Genomic DNA, 22025 nt, shown 5'->3' with positions numbered 1-22025 from the left:
CTGAGAAAGCATAAAGGATATTTGGAGACATAAATACTGGAAGATCTGCTTTCCTGTTTGGCTCTGCAGCCTCCTTGACAATAAGTTGCCAACAGTGGTTACTTTAACGGAATATGAGCCGCTGAAGAGTGTCACAGTGAGGAAATGCTTTCAAGGGAAACTGTGTGAGTAACTTATTAGTCAAATATTTCCAATGTTTTATTACAAACAAATACAGTACAAAAGCTCTACACATTCAAAGCAACATTTTCATTTGAGCAATTTAAAGCAAAAACATACAACAGTTACAGATTTAAAAAAAATAAGCTTTTTGTGGTTGAAAAAATTCAACCTATTCAACAGCTTTACTTTAGTGCTTTGTACAACATGTGAGAGGGAACAATTTCACATATTTTCAAAGTACTCAGCAAATAATGAAATACTTAGTTTCACAATATAAGTTCATGACTGGGACCGAACAGAGTAGAATGGATATGGTGACCCATGTGGCACAGAACGAGAAGAAGCCACAACCTGTCCTTACCTGAAAGCCCTGAACACAAGTGACAATAGAGTCTGTTGCAACTGATTGATTTGTGTTGACAGTAGCCCTCTTAATGGCGTCTTTTAAAGGCAGTGTTTGGAGTTGTTGGTTCAAGTGAAATCCCTCTGCTCCCAGTAGAAAATGTGCGTCTGCTCTATAGTCCGTGAAGTGTGGAGCTGATAATGTCCATAAAGGTGGCTTCGATGCAGTAGCAGATCTGGACATCAGGGTCCGTTCCAACCAGCTCCTCCGCTGTCTTGTGGGGTAAAGTCAGCTTAGAGGAGCCAGCCCCTCGATGCACAGCCTCCTGAGGTTTCTCTTTTAGATTCTGCAGACCTAAAAAAAAAAAAAGGGATTAAAAACAAAGTCAAATAAAAATTGCTTGCAACTTGTTTTGTTTTCTCAACTAAAGGATTTTATATGATGAGCTCAAATTTCCTTGAAGCTCCAGACTTCTAAGTCTTCTACGGTTTTTCACCACATAATATAGACATTAATCTTTAGATTAGATTAGATTAATTTAATATTTTGGTTAAAGTCTAGATTATATGGTGAAAATCCTTTTACAATCTCTAAGCTACAGTAGATTCATAAAGCGATAATCATCCAAACAGTGAAAAAAACCTAATCCTGTTGATGACTGGTGGTAGCTCATAAATACAGACTTTTTTGGTACCACATTTCAAAATACTGTTCAACCCAAATGATGACCTGTACTTACGAGCGATGAGAGGGTCAATGTCTCTGGCTTTGGTGGCCACATCAGAAGCACAAACCTGGCCCACTTGTATCAACAGAGCTGCCACATCGTCATAAAGCGGAGGGAAAGCCTGGCAGAAAGCCACCAGACACGGAAGGGTTGGCATGAAGAAGGAGAAACGCTTGGCACGAGTCAGCACTATAAAACAGAGCACAAACAAGCTTGCAGTACACACACGAGCTGTGCAAACATGAGGTACAGTGTGAAATAGTCTGGTACATTGTGCTGCACTGTCAGCTGCAGACCAGATGGTGGCACTGAGCTACAAGGAAAAGATTTGGACAAGCTGTGCAAAGCTGAACTCTGGTGCACTTTGCACAGTCAGTTTACTGGGAGCATATCTAAGTAGCAACAAGGACTGTGAGTCAAACAAGATGCAACTATCAGAAAAAATGATTGCTGACCTGTTAGAAGAGTACCCATGACACTAATGGCCAACCTGGCAACACTCAGAGATTTGGGTAAGGCATACTGGGTACACAGGTATGACAACAACTGTATGGCAAAGATCTGTAGGGACAAGCACAAAGACATGAGACATGTGCAAATTAAGCATTCACTCAGTAAAGACCCCCCCTACCAGAACTGAATTTTTAAAAAAACCAAAAAAACACAGCAATGTAAGAGATGCTCTGGCTTTAATGCCAAAAAAAAGAGGGGAGGGGAAGTTGGAAAGCCTCACCTGCTTCTCCAACTGGGGCTGGGCCAGCAGTTCTGGGATGAAGTCCAGACAGATATGGATGGAGGGGATGCCTGCCACGGTTAGATGCAGCAGAGCTTGAGGGTAACCCTGACAGGAAAGGAGAGAAAAGGAAATATTTAGATTACATTTAACTTCAAGGACAGAGTAATGTATCATGTATTTAAGTGGTCACACAAGTCCAATCTGACATTTGTGTGAGTGGATGCAAACACACAGCCGCTTCTGGATCACCGTGGATTAGTGTAACAGGAAGGATTGGTTTGACAAAGTCCACCATATGGCTGTCTGTTACTTCTAGGAAAGCCGCGATCACTTATTACTGACGCTGTAGCAGAATGTGATGACTAATGGGGTCAACGTGACTTCATTCTTCAAGGAGAACTTTAATTTTCCTTTTAAGCCAGATAAAGCAGTAATGTGAGAATGACGAAATCCATCAGTTGAATTTACCTGAAAGTGAACCAACTTGGCAATGTTGGGGTCAGCAATGAACATCTGATGCAGTAGACAACAGATGAGACACTGCACCTCCCGTAAGTCGCTCAGCAGGCCTCCTTCTGTTTCAGGGTCCTCTACAATCCCCCTGTCTACCGGCCCCAGGCTGCCCTGTTTGCATTTCCCTGGCATGGGGGTCTGAATTCTCTTCAAAAGACTCTCTGTGGTGGCCCCCAGCTGCTGCTCTTCTGAGTTTGGCAAACAAATCTCCAGGAGAATCTGAACTGCTGCGCTGTCCTGGAGTTTAACAGACACAAGTTACTATGTTTGTTAATTGATCAAATATTAATTAAAATCATGTGGCATGAAGACACAGTCAAGAGCCTTTCATAACTTTCTGATTATGTTTGTTAGTAGTTAAAATACTAAAATACCTGCGCAGCTAGAAGTGCATTCTTCAGCTCCTCCCTGGTGACCTCAGGTGTGTCCGGCTGACCAGACACTCCCAGGTTTGAAACTGTCTGACTTTGCCGATCAAAGTCCGCCGTCTCCTTCAAGTGGCACTGTAGGTGGGCTTTTGAAGCTAGCAGGTAGCCGTTTAGCATGTGTAAGACAATGTCCATCAAAGGAGGACATCTGGATAAAACAACAACAAAATGAGTGAAATGTTCACAGACAGATGTGGAGATTTAAACATTCCCACTATCTGTCGTACCCATCAGCCTTTTCAGACTGGGATCTGGACCAGTATTTACCTGTACACCCGCTGATCACAGCGCAGCACAATCAGAGGATCAACCATCAGGTCATTCTGTGTGTACCTCTGCTGCCTAAGCAGCTTAGCTGAAGGCTGGAGGGCGTTCACTGTCATAACCCACAACCTGCAGCACAAAACACATTAGAAGCTCCTTTTATTCTTATCTCATCAAGTTTTACAGAGCTGAAAAGTTGTCCAGGCTATTTCTCTCCCTTGTTCGCAGTTTTATTCCAAAGGTGAAAAAGATTAAAAATACAATCAATCCATGAAGTAAGGGCCACTTTGGTGTCCGTTGCATCAATTTCAATTAGTTAATTTACTCATATATTGACAAGTGGAAGCATTTCACCCTCAATCCCTCTTATCAGACCAATGTCGAACAGAAGGTGCTCTCTTCAGGCTGCTTGCACAGTTATCATTCCTCTGGATCTATGTGAAATTTGACCCTGCTGCCCCCCTACATTCATCGTGGCCTCTTTCTGCAACACTCAGCATGGGAGAAGAAGCAAAGAAGACACAAAAGAGGGTTAAGGGGGGTAACAATCGCTAACATTTACAAGAAAGAGTCTTCTTCCTCTAAGCTGTTCTTGTTACAGGCCTTTTTTAGATCAATACTATGTCTGCTCGTAGCTTAAGGTAACTGTGCTCCCTCAGGCCTTGAGGCAATGAGGGCGAGCCTCATCTCCCAGAACTCACACAAGCTGACAAAGTAACTTTGCTCAATCAATTCACACAATAATCAAGCAGCTTTCAGTTTATGGCATCAACTTGGGCTACGTTCACCCTACATGCTGAAGTGACTTAAATCCGATGTTTTTGCCCCTATGCGACCTGTAACCGATCTTTTCTCAACAGTCTGAACGACACAGATCTGATATTTTCTAATGCGACCCAGGCCGCTTGTATATGTGGTCCTAAATCCGATATGTATCTGATCTTTTGCCATGCGGCTTCAGTCTGAACGGTCAGGTCGCATTAATCCGACCGACGCGTCATTGACATGCGACAACCGTCATTATTCTGCGTTTGTTGTTTCTGAACTCTATCGGTAAATGCGCTCACATCACTCTCCCACCAATCCTGACTGCGACTCCGAACCCAAACGTTTCTCTCTACAGTTGTTGCTGCCACAGCTCCACAAAAGTCCTTGACCAAAACTTTTACTTTCCTCTTCCGTAAACGTCTCCTGAAAACGAACCCATTCACAATGTTGTGGCTACGGTTGGATAAAACTTTTAACTTTTATTTAACTTTTACGGTTGGACAAAACTTTTAATTTTTATTTAACTTTTACAGTTGGACAAAACTTTTAATTTTTATTTAACTTTTACAGTTGGACAAAACTTTTAAAATAGCAAATGCTCTGTCACCATCCATATTTACTTCCACAAACACAAAGACGTCACACGCACGCTCACTGCACGTCGCCGTGTCTTCTACGCATGCGGGACACTTCTGGTGCGCATGAGGTTCATACAGGAGATCACATACAAGTCACATTTGATCGGAAATGTGAACAGACTTTCAAAAAATTCGGATTTTACAAAAACATCCGATATGAGCAGCAAGCCCTGCAGTCTGAACGTAGCCTTGGACTATAAGGATTTTCCTTTAGCCCACCTATTCTAGCAATGTCTCGCAGTTCAAGTAAATTAACTACCACTTACCTTTCACTAGAAACAACTACAGATAGCACAAAAAAAAGTTTAAGAAACTATCCAAAATCAGTTGGTTTCTATTATTGGCTATGTATGAACTGGCTTAAAACGATGTGTATGTAAAGTGCCCTGTGACAACGTTGTTGTAAAGTGGCGCTATACAAGTAAAGCTGAACTGAATTAAATTGATCCATGGAGACAGAATTTACATGAAATGATGAAAATATGAAAACATGCTTTCTTGTAAAAGCAACATTATCACTTCAGATTATCAGTTATGTCCAATGATATACCTGCGTGGCATTACAGTGTTAAGGCCCATCCAGAGCTTGTTGAGGGTCTGCAGTATGCGGCGAGGTACAGCCGGCTCCAGTAACAGAGCCATGCTGGCTGTGAGGGCCTCTGCATAAGGTATCAGGTCTCCAGGTGAAAGCAGAGTCAAATGCTCCAGGATCTGCATGAGCCTGGGGCTGCTGGATGGTAACCTTTGGAAGGCTGCAGACGACACGCAAAAGCATGAACTTGTATGACAATTCCTGAGGATCTTGGCACCTTGTATTTCTGTCCCAGTTAAATTTTTCTGCCTCATTTTTCCCACCCTGCTCACCCTGGTGAAGTTGATTCTGAGTGTATCGACAAGTATTGCTGGGAAGCATCATCCTCCTTAGCAAGGGCAGGGTACCAGTCACTTCCTCCTCACACACCCAGTCCTCCACCAGACACAGATGGGGGTAGTTGGTGGCAAGAAGTCTCAGCAAGGCAGAGTGAAGACCTGAAATTAACCACGGGTTATTTTTTTGGTTTATTGTTTATTGGGCACTTATTGTGCATTTAGTCTGATAAATGTAGATGTAGATATTTTTATCCTCACCCCCCAGCTCCTGCTGCAGCCCCTGGGCCTGGGTAACCAAGTACTTAATGGGTATTTGGTCCATCAAAGCTGCTGAGTAGGACTTTGGCTTCCTCTGCATCAGAGCTTTAAAAACACAAGTGCAGATGGTAAAACAGTGAACACAGAGAGTGCAAAGAGCAGAAGAACGGCGAGTATCTTATTTGGTTGTGTAAGGACACTACCGCCACTCTGCCGATGCGTTAAAGAAACGCAGAAGTGATTTTTCATTGATGTGGTTCATTACCACTGCTGATGGGCTTCATTACTCCCTCCTTGAAAGCTGTGGGATCACTTGGGTAAACACAGCAATTAAAGAGATGAGCATAAACTCCCCCATAAATCTGGCCTAATGAAGGGCAAGAGGAGAGCTCGTTGTGTGAGACAATAAACACTGACTAGTCTGTTAATGCTCAATCTAACCTACACCTGTCCTAGTTAGCTTCGCTCCTGCAGCCCATTGTACTTGGCTCTTTGTCAACCATCCATTCATGCTCTATGAAGCAATCAGCACTCAGTGCCAAGCAAGAAAAGGATGAATGACTACAGATCCAGAGTGAGACCTTCTCCTACAACTTAACAGAGGACAAACGCTTCCTTTCTGACAAATTCCTTCAGACTCGCATGCAAAGCAGTCTTTGGTGAGGCAAATGACAATGCAAGTGCTTAGGAGAAGCAAAGATAGAAAAAATAAGCACAGTGTAACAGAGTCGTGTTTTTGTTGGGATAGTTATTGCCTGATACGTACCCAGCTGTTTAGTGCTTGCCAGCAGATTCTCTTCATAAGACAGGATGTAGTAAAGGATGAGTAGCTGTGTGGTGATGGAATAGTGCTGTCGTCCTCCTCGACCACTGTCCCCTTGCTAACCAAGAGAGAGAGGCAGACATAACAGTGATGAGTGAAAGGCTGTCAGCGTAAGATGACTTAAGCTTGTTACATACTCCATGAGAAGCGAGAGCTTTTTTCTTGTTCTCGGGGTACCAAGAAGAAAATGACGTCATTTTGTTCTCTAAGACGTGTTTAGACAAAGTTCTCGACACATCAGGCTGGTAGAACTTTTTTCTTGCGGGGCTAAGAGAAGTATCGTGTGATTGGTCGGAGATTTGAGGCGGACGTTGTTAACAAGCAGAGTTGCCGCTTCCGCGTTTTTGCTGTTCCAGGTAAAACGGATTGTACTGATAAAACAGCTGATTAACGTGGTGAGAAAGTACGAACATTTTTACAACATGTGGCATTAAAACACTCGAACCCAGCTGCGTGAACAACCCACCCTGAGGCGGACAAAGTTGCCTCTTTAAATATGAAACAAGAAAAGCACTCGGAGCTCCGTCAAGCACAATTTTAAAGAATCCTTGAAAAAGTACCTGAATCCAAACAGTGATCCGGATCACCACCAAAATTTAATCAGTTCTTCTTTCTCACATTTCCAACAACTCTTGAAAATTTCATGAAAATCTGTCCATAACTTTTTGAGTTATCTTGAACACAAACAGATAAACGGCGGTAAAAACAGAACTACCAAGGCGGTGGAGGAAACAACCGGGTTCACTGCACATAAAAGCCGACATACCCCCCCCCCCCCCCACCGTGACCCCTCCCAGCTGCAGATGAAGCTTCTCATGGAGTATGAATGGACCTGACGAATAACATTGTGTTCTTGCAGCCTCGAGAGCAAGAACACAGTTTTTGCTTCTCGTGGAGTATGTAACAAGCTTCAGCATCATCAGTGAATGTGAGGATGATTGCTAGAAAACTGGTTTTCTAAACTAGAATATCATTTTACAACCAAGTCTAAACTGATTAAAAAAAAAAAAAAACTTCAATATAGTATAAACAAATTTAGAACATTTGATTGTTGTGTTGTAGCTGCAACTCACTGGTTATTTGACATTTAGTATCCACAGCTTTACAGGTTAAAAAAAAAAAAAAAAAACATTCACTCAGCCTGCACAAATTTAGGGAAAATAGGGAATAAAGTACCGTGTGTGGTTGCTGAATCATGTCTATAAAAATAAATCAACAAAGCAGAGCAGTTTAAAGAGGGTTTCATTTCCCAGAGTGCTGATGTAAAAGGATTTTTAAAAGATTTCACTGAGATAACATGAACCTCAAATACACATACTGGATTAGAGACTATTGCAGTGTGAAGGTGGTGAAGAGCAAAGTTAAACAACAAATCGAAGTGGAATGACTCACCCCTGCAGAGCTCTGGAAGACGCTGAGGATCTCCTGCTCGGTGATAGGCTGATTGGTAGCTTCAGGGTTGGCCTTGGATGCTGGAGTGAGGATGGAGTTGATGTAGGCATCAATAAGAGGAATCAGTTGGGTGTGGATGGGTGTGGTTGTTTCACAGAGTTGACGATAGATCCAGTCCTGGAAGATTCACACGTGGAGAGCACCACATTTTTATTGGGATAAATGGACTTAGCTTAGCACATTGAAGGTCAGGTGAATAAGTAAGATATACAATATGTTACTTTTTTCATTTTGTTTCAGTAATTTAATGGTCTACCTACTTGATAATTCAACTCAGTAAGTAATGCATCTCAAACTGTGCAGAAAAAGGAACCAGTCATTTTACCTGATTCTTAAAACATAAAATTAATCAAGGAAATGTAATAAAATTTTTAAACAAAGCAAAGCAAAGTACATACCTCCAATATTTTTGCTAAAAAAACTGCAAAATCATTCTAGTGTGTTACCTTAATGGACACTTTGTGCTTTGTAAAAGCGCGACTCCGAAGCAGCTGGTAGATGCAGTGAATGGGAAGAAACCCTGTGATGTTGGCACTTAAGCTGTTGGTCACTGCAACCCTAACTGCATGGGCCGTAACCACCTTTACAACAAGAACAAGAGATATATTAGCAACACAGATTTGGATCTTTTTCATTTCATAAGAATACGCTTTCGTAAAAAGTTAAGAGATCTAGTATTTATTGGTGAATTTAACCAAATTTGAGATCAATCAAGCAATAAATCAAAATAATAACCGACAAATTATAAAATAATTCATTAGTTTTCTAACTAAATGTTTTGATTTCACAATTAATTGAAGTATTGCATCATGATTAATGAATTGGAAAGATTCCTCAGTATCGTCACTTTATGTAAAAGATCATGTCTGAACCACAATGTTAGATCAGCTCACTTTTCACAAGGAGCAAAAATAAAGTTATTTTATATATTAAATGTGCCGTAATCCTGCCATTCTCTAAATGTAAAACTGTGAGAATCATGATAAATAAGGGAGATAAAGTGGTTTTTGGTGCATTCAGTTGTGACAAGTTACCCACACCCAAAATCAGCTTCTCTAACTGATGTTCTGCCACGTTTAGCTGTCTAATACGACATAGAACTGTTTTGTTGTAAAGAAAAATAAAGAAAAATAAAATCTTTTAATTCCAGACTTATATTTTTGCATTAACACATTAATTTTGACAGCCCTAATAAAAACAAAGCCCTACAATGAGTGATTTAAATGTAATTTTATACGTTTAGAGTTAGGAAATTAATGCATAATAATAATAATAACAGTAAAATTTAGAATTTTTTTTTCAATAATTGTACCAAGAAAATAAGTATTCATGACATTCAAATCTTTAATCATGGCATCCCTAGATAGCTGACGTCATATATAAAACATACAACTTGCTGCAGACTTGCCTCCTAAAAAAGCAATCTGAGGTGATCTAAAAACAATTTAATTGAGCCCTCAAAATAAATATTGACATACTGAGAATTAAGGCCTGGGGATAAAACAACTAAAATAGCAGGTAATTAGTCATTGTGAGCAGAAAATGTAGACCAAAATGAACAGATACTTTATGTACCTGTTCTGTGAAAATCTCCTGTGTGAAGATGGTCTTCATCTTGCTTAGTGAGCTGGGCTTGATGGCAATCTGTAAAGAGTTAAATGCCCCAAAGAAGAAATAAATAAACAATGAAAAACACTGAAAGTGGTCGGGTCGCTGTGAGTGAAAACAACCTGCAGGCAGCAGTGCTGGTGTTTTGTAATTTGCTCCTTTCATATTTCATAAGAAAATTCTACATGGCAGGCACAACACTCAATTGAAAGGATTGCCTATGGGGTGCAAATAAACAGGCTCTAAATCCAATTACATTACACATCTTAGTGGAAAATACGCAGAGACAGGAAAACTATTTAACACACAGAAAACAATAGTGCACTTAATAAGTAATAAAATGGAAAATTGGCCACAGGGTATGGAGTGTCTTGCTGGATATGTGTATGCTCCGAGTGTTTCATTAGTGATATGGTCTTTATATGCTCTGCTGCTGTTGTGGAGAAGTGGGGCTGATACCTGGTCAGCCAGACAAATGTATTGATCAATGTCTCTCCCCCGCCCACCTAGAACCTTACCTTCATCCCCAAAGTGGAGCACACCAGCTCAATAATGGAGCTGAGCTGGTTGCTATGGAAATACATGGCAACCAGTAATAGCATCTCTCCAAAAGAAGCAGACACGCCTGCAGCACTGTAAGGAGGAACGCACACATATGCAAGTGAAGCAGTTGAAGAAAAGACATTTAAGGTTGTTGATAATCCAGCAACTCACAAAACAGATTTTCAGCAAAACAACACACACCTTTCACAGTCATGTAGCTCTTTAGTTATGATTCAAGTCTGGCTGATATAATTTCAGATATGTGAACATTTGTGATATGTAGCATGGAGCAACAACAATCATTCTTGTAACATGTGAGTCATTACATAGAAAAATCACACTTATTTTTCCCACCTTTCAAAGTATTCCTCCTCCTTTATCATCCAGCTGAGCCACATGACCATCAGCTGTTCTTGCTCTGGAGTGCTACAAAAACACACAAGAATAATGCTCAATCTGTATATAAAAAGATAAAACCTTCAAATGCCCCCAAACATAGAACAGGAGTTTAATTATCAGCATGTAATGCCAAAAAAATCTAAACACAATGCTATTAGTGGCTGACTAGGCTTTGTGCTCACAACCATATTGTGTCCTTAATAAAAGAAAAACAAAAACAAGCAGATAACAGGACTAGCTTTATGCACCTGACCAAAGTGGGGAAGGCGAGCAGCTTGCAGAAGGACAGAGAGACAAAACGAACACCAGCAGGAGTGGCGGGGGGTCGACTGGTCATCAGCTGCAATAGCTGCTCTGCCTCTTCATCTGTAGGTCTAGAATGTAAATTACACTGATATCAACTATTTTAATTAAAGTTCAACATTTAAGAAAAAACATAAGAGGAAAACTAGAATATACAAATAAAAAATGATCCAACAAATCAGGAGTGTAAGTGCACCCTACCTGAGTCCAGCAATGCCCATGAGGGCACAGTAAAGTCGGAGCAAAGCGCTAGCCTTCACCACATGCTCCTCCCTGAGGCCAGAGTACCCCGAACTCCCTTCTTCTTCTATGTTGTCATCATTGGGACAATGGGTGCTGCGTGAACGTGGCAGGATGGCCACCAACTCCAGCAGCAACTGTCTACGCATCTGCCAAAGCACTGAGCTGCTTTCTCTCTTACGCTGGCAACACAAAGAAAAGAAGGGAAGACAGAAGTAAAATGTGTCCACACAGCTGATAACGTCTTGATTTTTAACTAAAACATCAGAGAATGTTTGGCTTTCCACCCAAAATAAATGACTTTAAACAGTAAATTCATTTATAAAGTTGCTGACATTCAATTTCTGAAAATACTGGCAGCATTTTAAATCCATAAAATGCTAAACAGATTAGCCTTAGGGAGGATGAAACATTTCTGTACATTTCTCCATCTTTCCCTCCCAGCTCAAGGCTTTATTTTCCTACAGACTGCAGTCAAAAGTGCTGAGAAGGAAACAGCTAAAATAGGAGGAGGAAGAAAAGGCACATGATCCCAACTACATCTATGAATATATTTTAAATGTTAGCTTAAACTTGTGACATTTAATGCCACAGCTCACAGCACACGAAAGACTAAGGTGATATTAAACAAAACCCACACTGGTACAAGGTGCTAAACTCTCATGACAGACATGTATTTGATACGACTTGTGTGCTTGCATTATTGAAACAGATACGTCAATGTTAAAAAGCAAATCTGCACTAAAAAGATTATTTGCAGGAATTGTTTCTATGGTAAAGATAAAATAAGGTTTTACTGAGCTATTTCGTTGTTGCAATTGTCCATGTTACCACTTTACTAATGCTAATGATTATTTTCTAAAATTTGTCTTTTTACTGTAAAACACAACGACTTTAGATTAATAAACTTACCATTTTATGTGAAGCAGTAAGCTTGCTTTATGTCCAACTCATGCATATTTTGCTAGCTATAAAACATTAAAGACGCTCGGCCGCTCTACCTGTTGTCCATTGCGAATGAACAAGCTGAACCAGGTGCGCACTTTGCTGTTAGTGCCCAGCAAAAGACCACTGACATAAGACACAAGTGGGCTGACAGCCTCATCTGCTGTATCTGGTTTGTAGTCCAAAGTAAGCGCCACTCCCAAACCAGGCAGGTGACACTCCTCCACCTGGGAAAACACACATTACAAACATAACCTCACAGGTTTCATCATTTCTGCATTTCAAAAAGGTTCCTCTGCATACATATTGTAAAACATATTTGAATGAGTACAGGAGGGATTTTAAGAATTTAGATTTCACTTTTTCATTTTCATCCAGATTCCTCACACTTCCACAAATACATGGTGAGTTTAAGTGCTGGTGAAAAGCTGGGTCATCTGGATTCTGATCAAATGTCATTTTCTTCCACACTGATTTCAATGTTAAAAAAAGAAACTTGTTTGTGGAAAAAAAAAAAGCTGTTAATAATGTCATAAATTAACATCTGTTGTGCGTGGTATAAGTAGCGAAAAAAAGAGGTCAATCGTAAAAATATTTTTTTAAAAACCCTGAAGCACGACATGTAAAGACCAGCATCAAACTGGACTCCAGTAGTCCACAAGCACCTTCCCATAAAGTCCTCTACTGTTTGATTTCATGCCTGTGTTGTTCTCACTCTCACATGTAAGTTTCTTTGGATAAAAGTGTCTGCTAATTGACTGTAGAATAGAATAAAACAAAACAGAATGAAGAGATAAACGTAAACGGTACTTAGACAACAGACTGTTCAGATGTAGCAGAAATCCAATGGTCTAAAGCTGGGACAAAGTTTGAAGGACTTGTCAGTCAAATGTCATCAATTTTGTAAAATAAAGTTATTGTTCTGTGCAATAAAAATGTGTTGTTCTATCTTGATTTCATACTGCAGCTCCTTTAGAGTTTTCCTATTGATCATGTTGAGACTTATTGAGACTAAGACTGGACTTGCGCCCCCCGGAAAAATGAATGTATTTGCCTTAATAGTTTTTTTTTTTTTATTCTTCTTTTCCAGATTTATTCTTTGTCTTACCCCTCCTAGCGTCCCATACGCCACCGTTCCCCCTCCCCCTCGGTTACTCGGGTCAGTTGATCAGCTGCTCCTCGTCGTTCCAAGTTCAAGACGTAAACTTAGAGGGGGGGAAGTCCATTTTTAAAACCATCTTAACGCCTACTTTTACTCATTAACCTATCACTTAAAGTGTGATTTGTTTAGAACTGATTTTACCTGTTAATATTTAACTGGTTTGTATTGAACTTAAATTGTTTTTATGTTTTAATTTTATTTATCTCGGTTGTACAGCATTTTGTTTCAGCTGTGGCTGGTATTAAAGCACTTAATGAATAAGTTAAATAACTGATAGATGGATATATATGACAGCTCAAGATGTTTAATAAGATAAATAAAAGAATAATATACTGGGAACACCTAAACGTTGCATTAACCAAAAAATTTATATCGCCCAAAAATACTATTATCTAGATCTTAATTTACTTCATCATTCTATGGGAATATTTAGCATCTCCTACTGAATGACGACGTATGTTATCACCTCCGTCTGTTGTCCGGGATCAGCAAAACATCAAAGCTTCATATGTTAACAAACACTAAATATCTACAGTTATGCTGATCGATTCATGTACTCATTGCTGAGATATTCTCATTAGCTCAAGCCCTACTGTCCAAGCACTAACACATAAGGTCCTGCTGATGCATCATTCCACAAGGCAATGAATTTCCACAACCTCCTGGGGCCTTGTTCAATAAATGACCTTGTGTTGTAACCTCCTTCAGAGAAGGAAGGAAGCAAGAAGACAAATTTCTCCCCTCAGGGTTAGCTCCACAAAGTGTATTGCAGCATAAATCAGTAAAGAGAAAAATCCTTTTTACTAACATTCATGATGTGAGTCAATCTTGGTAAAGAAAAAAAAAAAAGCTGATGGTACAATAAAGCCTATTAATCCATAAGTCCTTGAGAGTGAAAAGAAATTACCCCATCACGTTCGGGTGTGACGCATAGCAGAAGCAATACCTTGATTTTTAAAATCATGTTTTGATGCCATCTGTCTTTAAGCCACAATATTGTAATTATGTGAAACACATTAAAAAGTAAGGCTGCGTAGATTTAAATTAATTTGTAATTTATAATTAAACCCACTTATAATGTGAGTAACAGTAAATAATTACTCCGAGATAATTCAATTGTGCTTCCACAAACAATGACCCTGCAATACAAACATTTCTTCTTCTCATCACTTCACAACAAGGGGGAAGGTGTTGAAAATGTACTAACAATTATTAATTTAAATTTACACATGAGAAATTTGTGTCAAAAATGGTTGCAGAAAATCTTTGGCAAAAAAAGCACTTCAGCAGAAATCTTCCTGTTCTTCTATTTATATTTCCAAGATAATAAATAGAATCCATTTCAGATGCAGAATAAATACTTTTCTCTCAGAGTAGCTTCAGATTATGCAAAATCTGGTCTTAAGTAGGATCCTTGCAGTTATATCAACAGAGCAACTCACCACCATGGCTCTGATGTTGAGAGCTTGTGAGGGGTTCATCTGACAAAGCTGCCTGAGGGCTTCAGTCCTGCGCCGACCACCCACACTTTCCTCATCCTGACGCTCTCCATTCTTGATCAGGCCTCTGCAAACTACAATAAAAGATAGGTGCATTTTAACACCCTGAGGACATTCCCAGGAATTTTACATGTTGATTACTCAATGTGTGATTTTTCAGACTACCAGTCCTCAAATAAAACACATTTTAAGTACATCACTGACTGTAACCGTGTTTCTCATACCATTATATAAGCCCAAATTGCGAAATGCAAAGAGAATTTCTATTTTTACAAGGAAGCAACTGGGTAAGATAATGGTTAAGCTCTGAAATAAAAAACCTCTATTACTTTTATGATTATTTAAAATGACAAAAGAAACATATAAAGACAACTGAGTCAATACTGGTGTTCAAAATGCCCAATTTTCAGTTCAAGGAAACACGGTCTCTTCTAGTAGCAAAACCAAAAGGATTTCTTGATGATGACTGCTATGCTACACACAAATACTCTATTGACTTAGCTCTGACCCTGTGTGATAAGGAGGCACTGGGGACAACAGGCTCTCTAAAAACACACACAGCACTCTGTGTGAATCAGACACAAGAATGTTAATCATCAAAGACAAATGCACACACCCTTGAGCCAGTGACATGAGGATAATTAAGAGAGAAAATAGATAAAGCTATGGAAAGAAAGCTTAAACCATGAGGCAGCACTTCAATAACTTTCTGATTATAATCATAATAAAGCCATCGCAGGAAGGTTTTGATAGAAGGTTTAGTCAAGTCCTGTCCCTGCAACAGAAGGTACTCTGACTAACCATATGTAATTAGCAACGCCAATTAACCAGCCACTTTATCTTATGCTATCTGTTGACAGCCTGCACATTGTTGGAAGACAGACAAATTACCTTCATTGAAGCTGTCAGGCACGTTGGCAACCAGCAAACACAGAAACCAGTCACCGTTGCGGACATGAAGCAAAGCTTCCGCCACATCCACGATAGGCAGCAAGGAAGGCAGTTCTAACACGGGAACAAAAACAAACACAAACGTGAGAATATGTGTAAAAGGCAAGCACAAATCACCAACAATCATCATTTTTAGTTTAAAAAAAAAAAACTCTTATTAAAGCCTCATCAGCAGCTGATTATGGACTGGCATGTATTAGGTCTGTGTACTTAAGGTCAAAATAAAATTAATTATTATTTTGAACAATTTGGAGATCTTGATTTGTTTTTTCATGATTATTTATAGATTTTGCACCAGTTGCTCTGTTAAAAAGAGACAGAACCCCCCCGAGGGGTGTCATTCACCAAGCTAACAGAGATATATTGTAAGGTTTTATGAAGTTCACAACAACACTGTCAAAAACCACTTTTAGCTCACCAGACGTAGACAACCTGTGCAGTATGTGAATGTGAATTTTTTTTTATTTTTTCTTAGCCACTCAACAATAACAGACTTTCGTTTTGCTATTTTCACACAAAGATGAAAATTTGGAAAATGTGCAGAGAAGCTAGGCCCATTTGAGTCTGGTTGACCTGCAGGACCAATTCAATCCCCAACTGCATTGACTGGGTGTGCTGGAATATAATTATGCTCATGTTCAAGCTCCATGTGTCCTTGTATGTGCATGTATACCACGTGAAAATAATGAATAAATAGTCTTGTAAACGTGTATTATTTTCTGGTAGCAGGCCAGAACATATAAAGGAAGCTGTACCTGTAAGCAAAGTCAGCATCATGATCCTCAGATCAGCAAAAGCAAGACGGACTTAAATAATTTCAACAATCACAAGTACAAAAGACTGTACTATATAAGCCAGTATGTTGCTTATCGGGAGTTCTTGCATACAAACTGGTGACAATGTGTCCGTTCAGTCTCAATCCAGTGGAACTTTAGAAGATCCAAACCAGGGGTACTCTTTTTGGTCCAATGGGGGCTGCAACCAGCAGGTTTTCCATGTACTCCTGCTTGAGCACACCTCAATCAAATTAAGCCTTTCAAGTTTTGGACAATGACTCTTTACTTTGAGTCAGCTGTGTTGAAGTACAAATATGTGGGAAACCTGCCTGACTGTGGCCCTCTTAGGATGAATTGAGTAATATTCATTGAGTGCGTGAGCAAATGTTCACAAAAAGGGTCAGGGTTACGAATTTAGATTTTTTTTGTACTAGTGATTCATTCAGCATGTTTATGGAAATATATTTGTCTGACAGATATTGTACAAAAAGAAAGCTGTCAACTTGACTAACACAGTTTAAAAGACGTTCTTTTTTTTAATGATTTTTTTGTTGGGAATGAGAGAATGAAGCCCCATTTAGACTTTAATCAGTCCTGAGGTGAATAATCCAGGTGCCATAAAGTAAAAGTCATGTCCGGCAGCTGTTTCAACCAGTCACTAAACAGGCTGAACTTAATAAGCTCAGCTCCACTGCAAGGTAGATGAGTCTGTTAGTGAAAACACCTGTTCTAAATGCACAGGTAGGTCCCAAAACATGGCAGGACTTCTACTTCATACACCTTTGGCGCTATTCTAGTGTTTTTTTTTTTAATCTTAACTTAAACTGCCTTCATTCATCCTTTCCAGTGTTGTCTTTTTCTTTACTCATTCCCAAAAAGGTCCTTTACTTTTGCTGAGAGATGTAGCCAAATAAGCTAAGCTGTTATATGGAACGATCAATGTGCTTTATCATTGTACAAAATGTGTTTTTCAACCAACCATCCCCCTGGCAATTAAAGTCAGTGCCTCATACCTTCAGCATTCAGTCTTTGGACTCATACCTTGATGTAAATATTGCAAATTTTACTATGAGTGCTGTATTAAAAATGCTGAATATGATTATACTTTTGAATTATATAACATGTCTAGATTCATCCTGATTCTATTTTCCCAGTTTTACTTGTTAGTGTATGCACACATTGCTAAAACTTTTTGATATTTCATTTGGATTAAACCTATTCACAAATGTTTGCATTAATGAGCTGTGCATGCTTGTGTAGCACATACTGGCTGTAGTTTAACACTGGCAGTCAAACAAACAGCTGAATCGAAGCTATTTTATATTTTGCTTGTCTGACAAATTACCCGTCGTATCTTTGTCTCCTTTACCAGTTGTTTTTACATTTAAGGATCACAGTTTTTCTGTATGTTCTCACTGTAAATGTGAGTACACTACTACCCAAAACTGTTCTTTTCTCAAGATCACACCCAAAAAAAGAAAAATTAAGATCCTTCAAACTCTCATTTTTAGTCACGTCCATCTGAAATCATCCTAATTGACATTATTTCAACAGAAATGTTCAACAGCAGATAAAATATGTCACAAATATACTGGAATCCATTGCCTTGAATAAGCACACCTGTGTGTAAAATCCACTGGTGTCCAAAAAATCCCATTTACGAAGCACCTCTAAATATAAATAATTCAAATAACTGAGCTGTGTACCTGCTTGTAAAATGCAGAGGACATCTGCCACCTCCTCCAAATATACTGGGCTTTCAAAGAGTTCAGAGGACTTTAAGAAAAACTCCCCATTGGAGTCTGCCACCTGAGAAACAGGGAAACAGAACAAAGATTGTGTGGATTTGCCACTGTTGTCATCCTAATAGACAAAGATGAAGCTACAGAGAAATATCCAATTTCAGTCAATAAGACAGCAGCCGCCAGAAAATTAAGAGTAATTTTAGATACAAGCGTTTGACAAATGATTTAAGAAATATATGCAATTTCATTCTTTTGCTTTAATACAAATTTCCACTGGCAAGACATTTTAATAATTCATGAATGTATCATTACTGGTTTCATTCTTTCTCCCATAATATTGAAACACACAGTAGATGCCTGTCCCAGATTTCTAGATTACAAGAAAGGCAAAAGCTTAGACTGAGACTGACATTAACCTTTAAAATCTACCATGTCTATGGTTTTCTATCAATAAATGATCAATGCTGGCTAAACAGAAAGATGTCTTTAAAAAAAAAAAAAGAAGAAGAAGAAGAAACCAACATCTTTATGGAGCCAGCTGTGAACAATTATCAGAATAAAATCTATGAACTATTTTCATTAGTTTAAGAGACAATAATACCCTGACTGTAATTCACTAAATTAGGCAGTGTACCTTATTCATGATGGCCAGGAGTTCACTGAGAGTCAGACGGAGTCTCCTGAGGGGATCACTGTGTTCAAACTCCAGGGTCAAACCGTGCTGGAGCTGTGACACCAGAATGCTTTCTCCATTGGAGCCACCAGCCTTGTGCCTGGCATTAAACACAAAACACTGAATACACAGCCAAAAAGAATGTATGTACCAATGATGAACAACAAAGATGCAAACCTTTACCAGCCACTGTCATGCTGAAGTAAGTCAACAATACCTAAGCTGTTGCTCTTTGCGGGCATCCTGTTCCAAGGCATGGAAGTCCACAGATAAAAGTGCTACAATGGAGTTGACAGCTTCCACTCCAGAGAGCAGGCGGAGGATGAGCTTCTTGTCCTGTGCCCAGGACTGGCTCTGATCAGCAGGCGCACACAAAGCCATCCTTACCAGACAGGGGAGCAAAAGCCTCAACTCTGGGTCACTAAGAGCACCCAGGCGCACCACATCCACCTTCTGCATGGCTTCAAAAGCATAGGAGCTGACAAACTGCAGCCCTGTGCTGTCTGCCATCTCTCTGTACTAAACCCTGAGGGAAAAGGCAAAACAAGCTGTGAAGAGACCCTTCCTGGACACGTTTCTGGGCTTGTCCTGACTTATTATACATTAATATGCTTCAGGATGAAAAAATGTAGTCACATTTCAACTGACAGGGGATGTACAAGTAAATAGTTTTAATATAAATGCATGCATTAATCAAAGGTAAAGTCCACATATTATTTTGCTCAAATGCGCAACATGTCAATCAACTTTGAATTTTGTGAAGCAGTTGCAACAAAAAAAAAAAAAAAAAAAAAAAAAGTGGAGTTGTTATAATTACGTTGCTAACAATGAGGTTAACATTATTACAATTTCTGACAGAATATCTTCACAAGCATCAACTTTTAGTGAAGTAAAACTTTTTTATACACATCCAAAGACACGGTAGCGCACGAAAATATGTATCTTATGTTCTTTAAATAATAATTTAAACTGACCTCTTGGTGGTTTGTTGGAGCTAGCTACTAGCCGAGAAGAGCTAATACATACATACTTGTTTCAATTGCTTTTGAAGCGATGCTACTTGGCAGCTAATGCTAAGCTAAGCTAGCTTGTCAGAGGACAATACTTGTATGCTGTATGGCTCGTCTACATGCATGGAAATTTTAATGTAAATAAATTACTGAAAAAAGATCCACTTACCTCACTTACGGAAATTATTATGAGATTTTCAAGGAGAATTCACTATGGAGGCCTTCAGACCTCGGACTGTGTTGCGTACAGTCAGCCCAGCGGTGTTTCGACAGAGGATACTCCTCCAGACTGAGCCAATTACAGACAAGCCTGATCCAACTGATGCCGGCTGGTCGATGGAAACTCTAAAGCGCTTTATTTTGACCTTCATACAACGGTATTAATATTTTTTGCCCCCTTATAGTTACTATAATGTGTAAAAATTAGGTTAATAATACTGTCAATGAAGCGGGGCAACGTTAGCTCTGTCAGAGCTATTCCTGGAGGCAGAGCCGGATTAAAAGTGCACAGGGCCCTGGGCCGAGAGTGTTCCAGGGCCCCCTTCCCCACCGCAACATTGTAAAAATTCTGAATGATACGCTGTGAAATGACATTTATAACATCTTTCAACCAGTGGTACCAGTAGCAATACACACATACATAATGTACATTTTGTTTTATGTCCAAACTGCTGCTGTTTTCCCTACCTGGGGCCCATGTGGGGCCCAAGTAGGCGTGGGCCCTTGGGCCTGTGCCAATAATGCCACTGGACAACCTGTCCTTGACTGGAGGCAGTCATGAAAAAAATTTTGCATGACTTTACAACTTATTTCAGCAACATGCTTGCGTACACCTTATGTTTTAATTTCATATACATAGATTAAACAGACAGCTCAAAAAAGTAATTAAAGTTTTAATTACCTTCCACTTATGCAAAATTTCTAATGAATGGAAAATTGTAGATGACGTCATGCAGTTTATAAAAACGCATCATGTGAACGAAACCTGTTTTAATTTGTAATTTTTTTTTTTTTTTTTTTTTTTTGCAAATGAATCCTATTACAAAATAGCAATTATTCTGTATTACATTTCCAATAGCCCTACATACAATTAGTTTTGTTTTTTAGAGTCTATGATTTACAAATGTTTAAATGTTGTAAACTATCACAACCATGAAGTCACTATCACATCTAGGACGTTTAAAAGAGCAACAGAGCACTGTCTTCACAGGGTGTTTACACCTATGTGAAGTATAAAAGTACCTCAGTAAACTTAATAGTTAGCTGCACAAGCCTAGGACAGTTTAACATATCTTACTCCTGTTATCAAGCGGTTGTTTCACTGCTTTCCTGATATGAGGCTAGGCTGTTAACACACTTGTAGATCTGTTGTACAGTAGAGGTGTTTAACTGCTAATAACCATGATTTTCAAAGAAAACCTGGTAAACATAAATTATCATAGTTTATAAAATAATGGATGTATTTTTCTACACTTGAGGCCAAATACAATATTGTCAAATTTAAGGCAAATAACGCTTGATAAAAATGTAAGATAAGAAATGTCAATTTACACTACTACTAATACAAGTTTTCCTCCAAAAAATAGTAATTCTGTCTTTCTATTAAGAGTTAAAACTGCATACATAACATGCATTCATCCACAGTTAGGTAAAGTTAACTTACACCACATTTATTTTCAGTGTGGAAGAAAAATAGGATTGGTATAAAAGTAACAATAAGTGGTGCCAGAGGAGCCAGACCGCAGCCAATCACAGTAAGGAGAGGTGCAGTTAACTCAAGGGATGTGCTGAAAAGGACACAGCATGTCTACCATCACATTTTCTCTCTTTAAAAACATACCTGAGGTCAGATACAACAGGAGATACCAATTGTCCTTCCAGTCCTATTGGTGTCCTTGTCCAATTGCACATCACAGCCCCCCTCCCCAAACCAATGAACACAACCACAGGAAAATCAGTTGACGCACTTTATTCCTAAAACAGAAGCCACACCACCAAATGCTGGCATGGCATTCATATATAATTATTTATATATATTGCCATTTGGTTTTTGTGTCTAAATGCGTGGTATAAAATACTATATACAACAATGTACCTCTTTATTTGAACACAGTGAAGTTCATTGCTGTACAAGTCCTCTGTAGCTACAGCTTTGCTGTAAGTCCTTCATGCTGAAAGGCATGGAACAT

At 39.2% G+C, this 22025-nt stretch overlaps 1 protein-coding gene across 1 annotated transcript; it reads right to left on the bottom strand.

Annotated features, from left to right (window-relative positions):
* Positions 1 to 311: 311 nt before the first annotated feature.
* ints2 (integrator complex subunit 2) lies at positions 312 to 20111 on the bottom strand. Its single transcript, XM_079247290.1, has 25 exons — positions 20006 to 20111; positions 19044 to 19352; positions 18788 to 18926; positions 18115 to 18217; positions 15573 to 15686; positions 14625 to 14755; positions 12077 to 12247; positions 11037 to 11257; positions 10781 to 10906; positions 10488 to 10559; positions 10109 to 10223; positions 9558 to 9626; positions 8429 to 8563; positions 7923 to 8099; positions 6474 to 6588; positions 5708 to 5812; positions 5444 to 5608; positions 5130 to 5331; positions 3177 to 3302; positions 2856 to 3057; positions 2437 to 2718; positions 1966 to 2073; positions 1688 to 1793; positions 1245 to 1421; positions 312 to 859 (listed from the first exon to the last, which is right to left on the bottom strand). Exons 2-25 carry the CDS (start codon positions 19334 to 19336, stop codon positions 678 to 680), a joined length of 3636 nt encoding a protein of 1211 aa, XP_079103416.1. The 5' UTR covers positions 19337 to 19352; positions 20006 to 20111; the 3' UTR covers positions 312 to 677.
* Positions 20112 to 22025: the final 1914 nt, after the last annotated feature.

Source organism: Telmatherina bonti, assembly GCF_933228915.1.
Source record: "Telmatherina bonti genome assembly, chromosome: 10".
Classification (NCBI taxonomy): Eukaryota; Metazoa; Chordata; class Actinopteri; order Atheriniformes; family Telmatherinidae; genus Telmatherina; species Telmatherina bonti.
The sequence above is the reverse complement of the archived record's forward strand: the minus strand, read 5'-3'. Positions and strand labels throughout refer to the sequence as shown.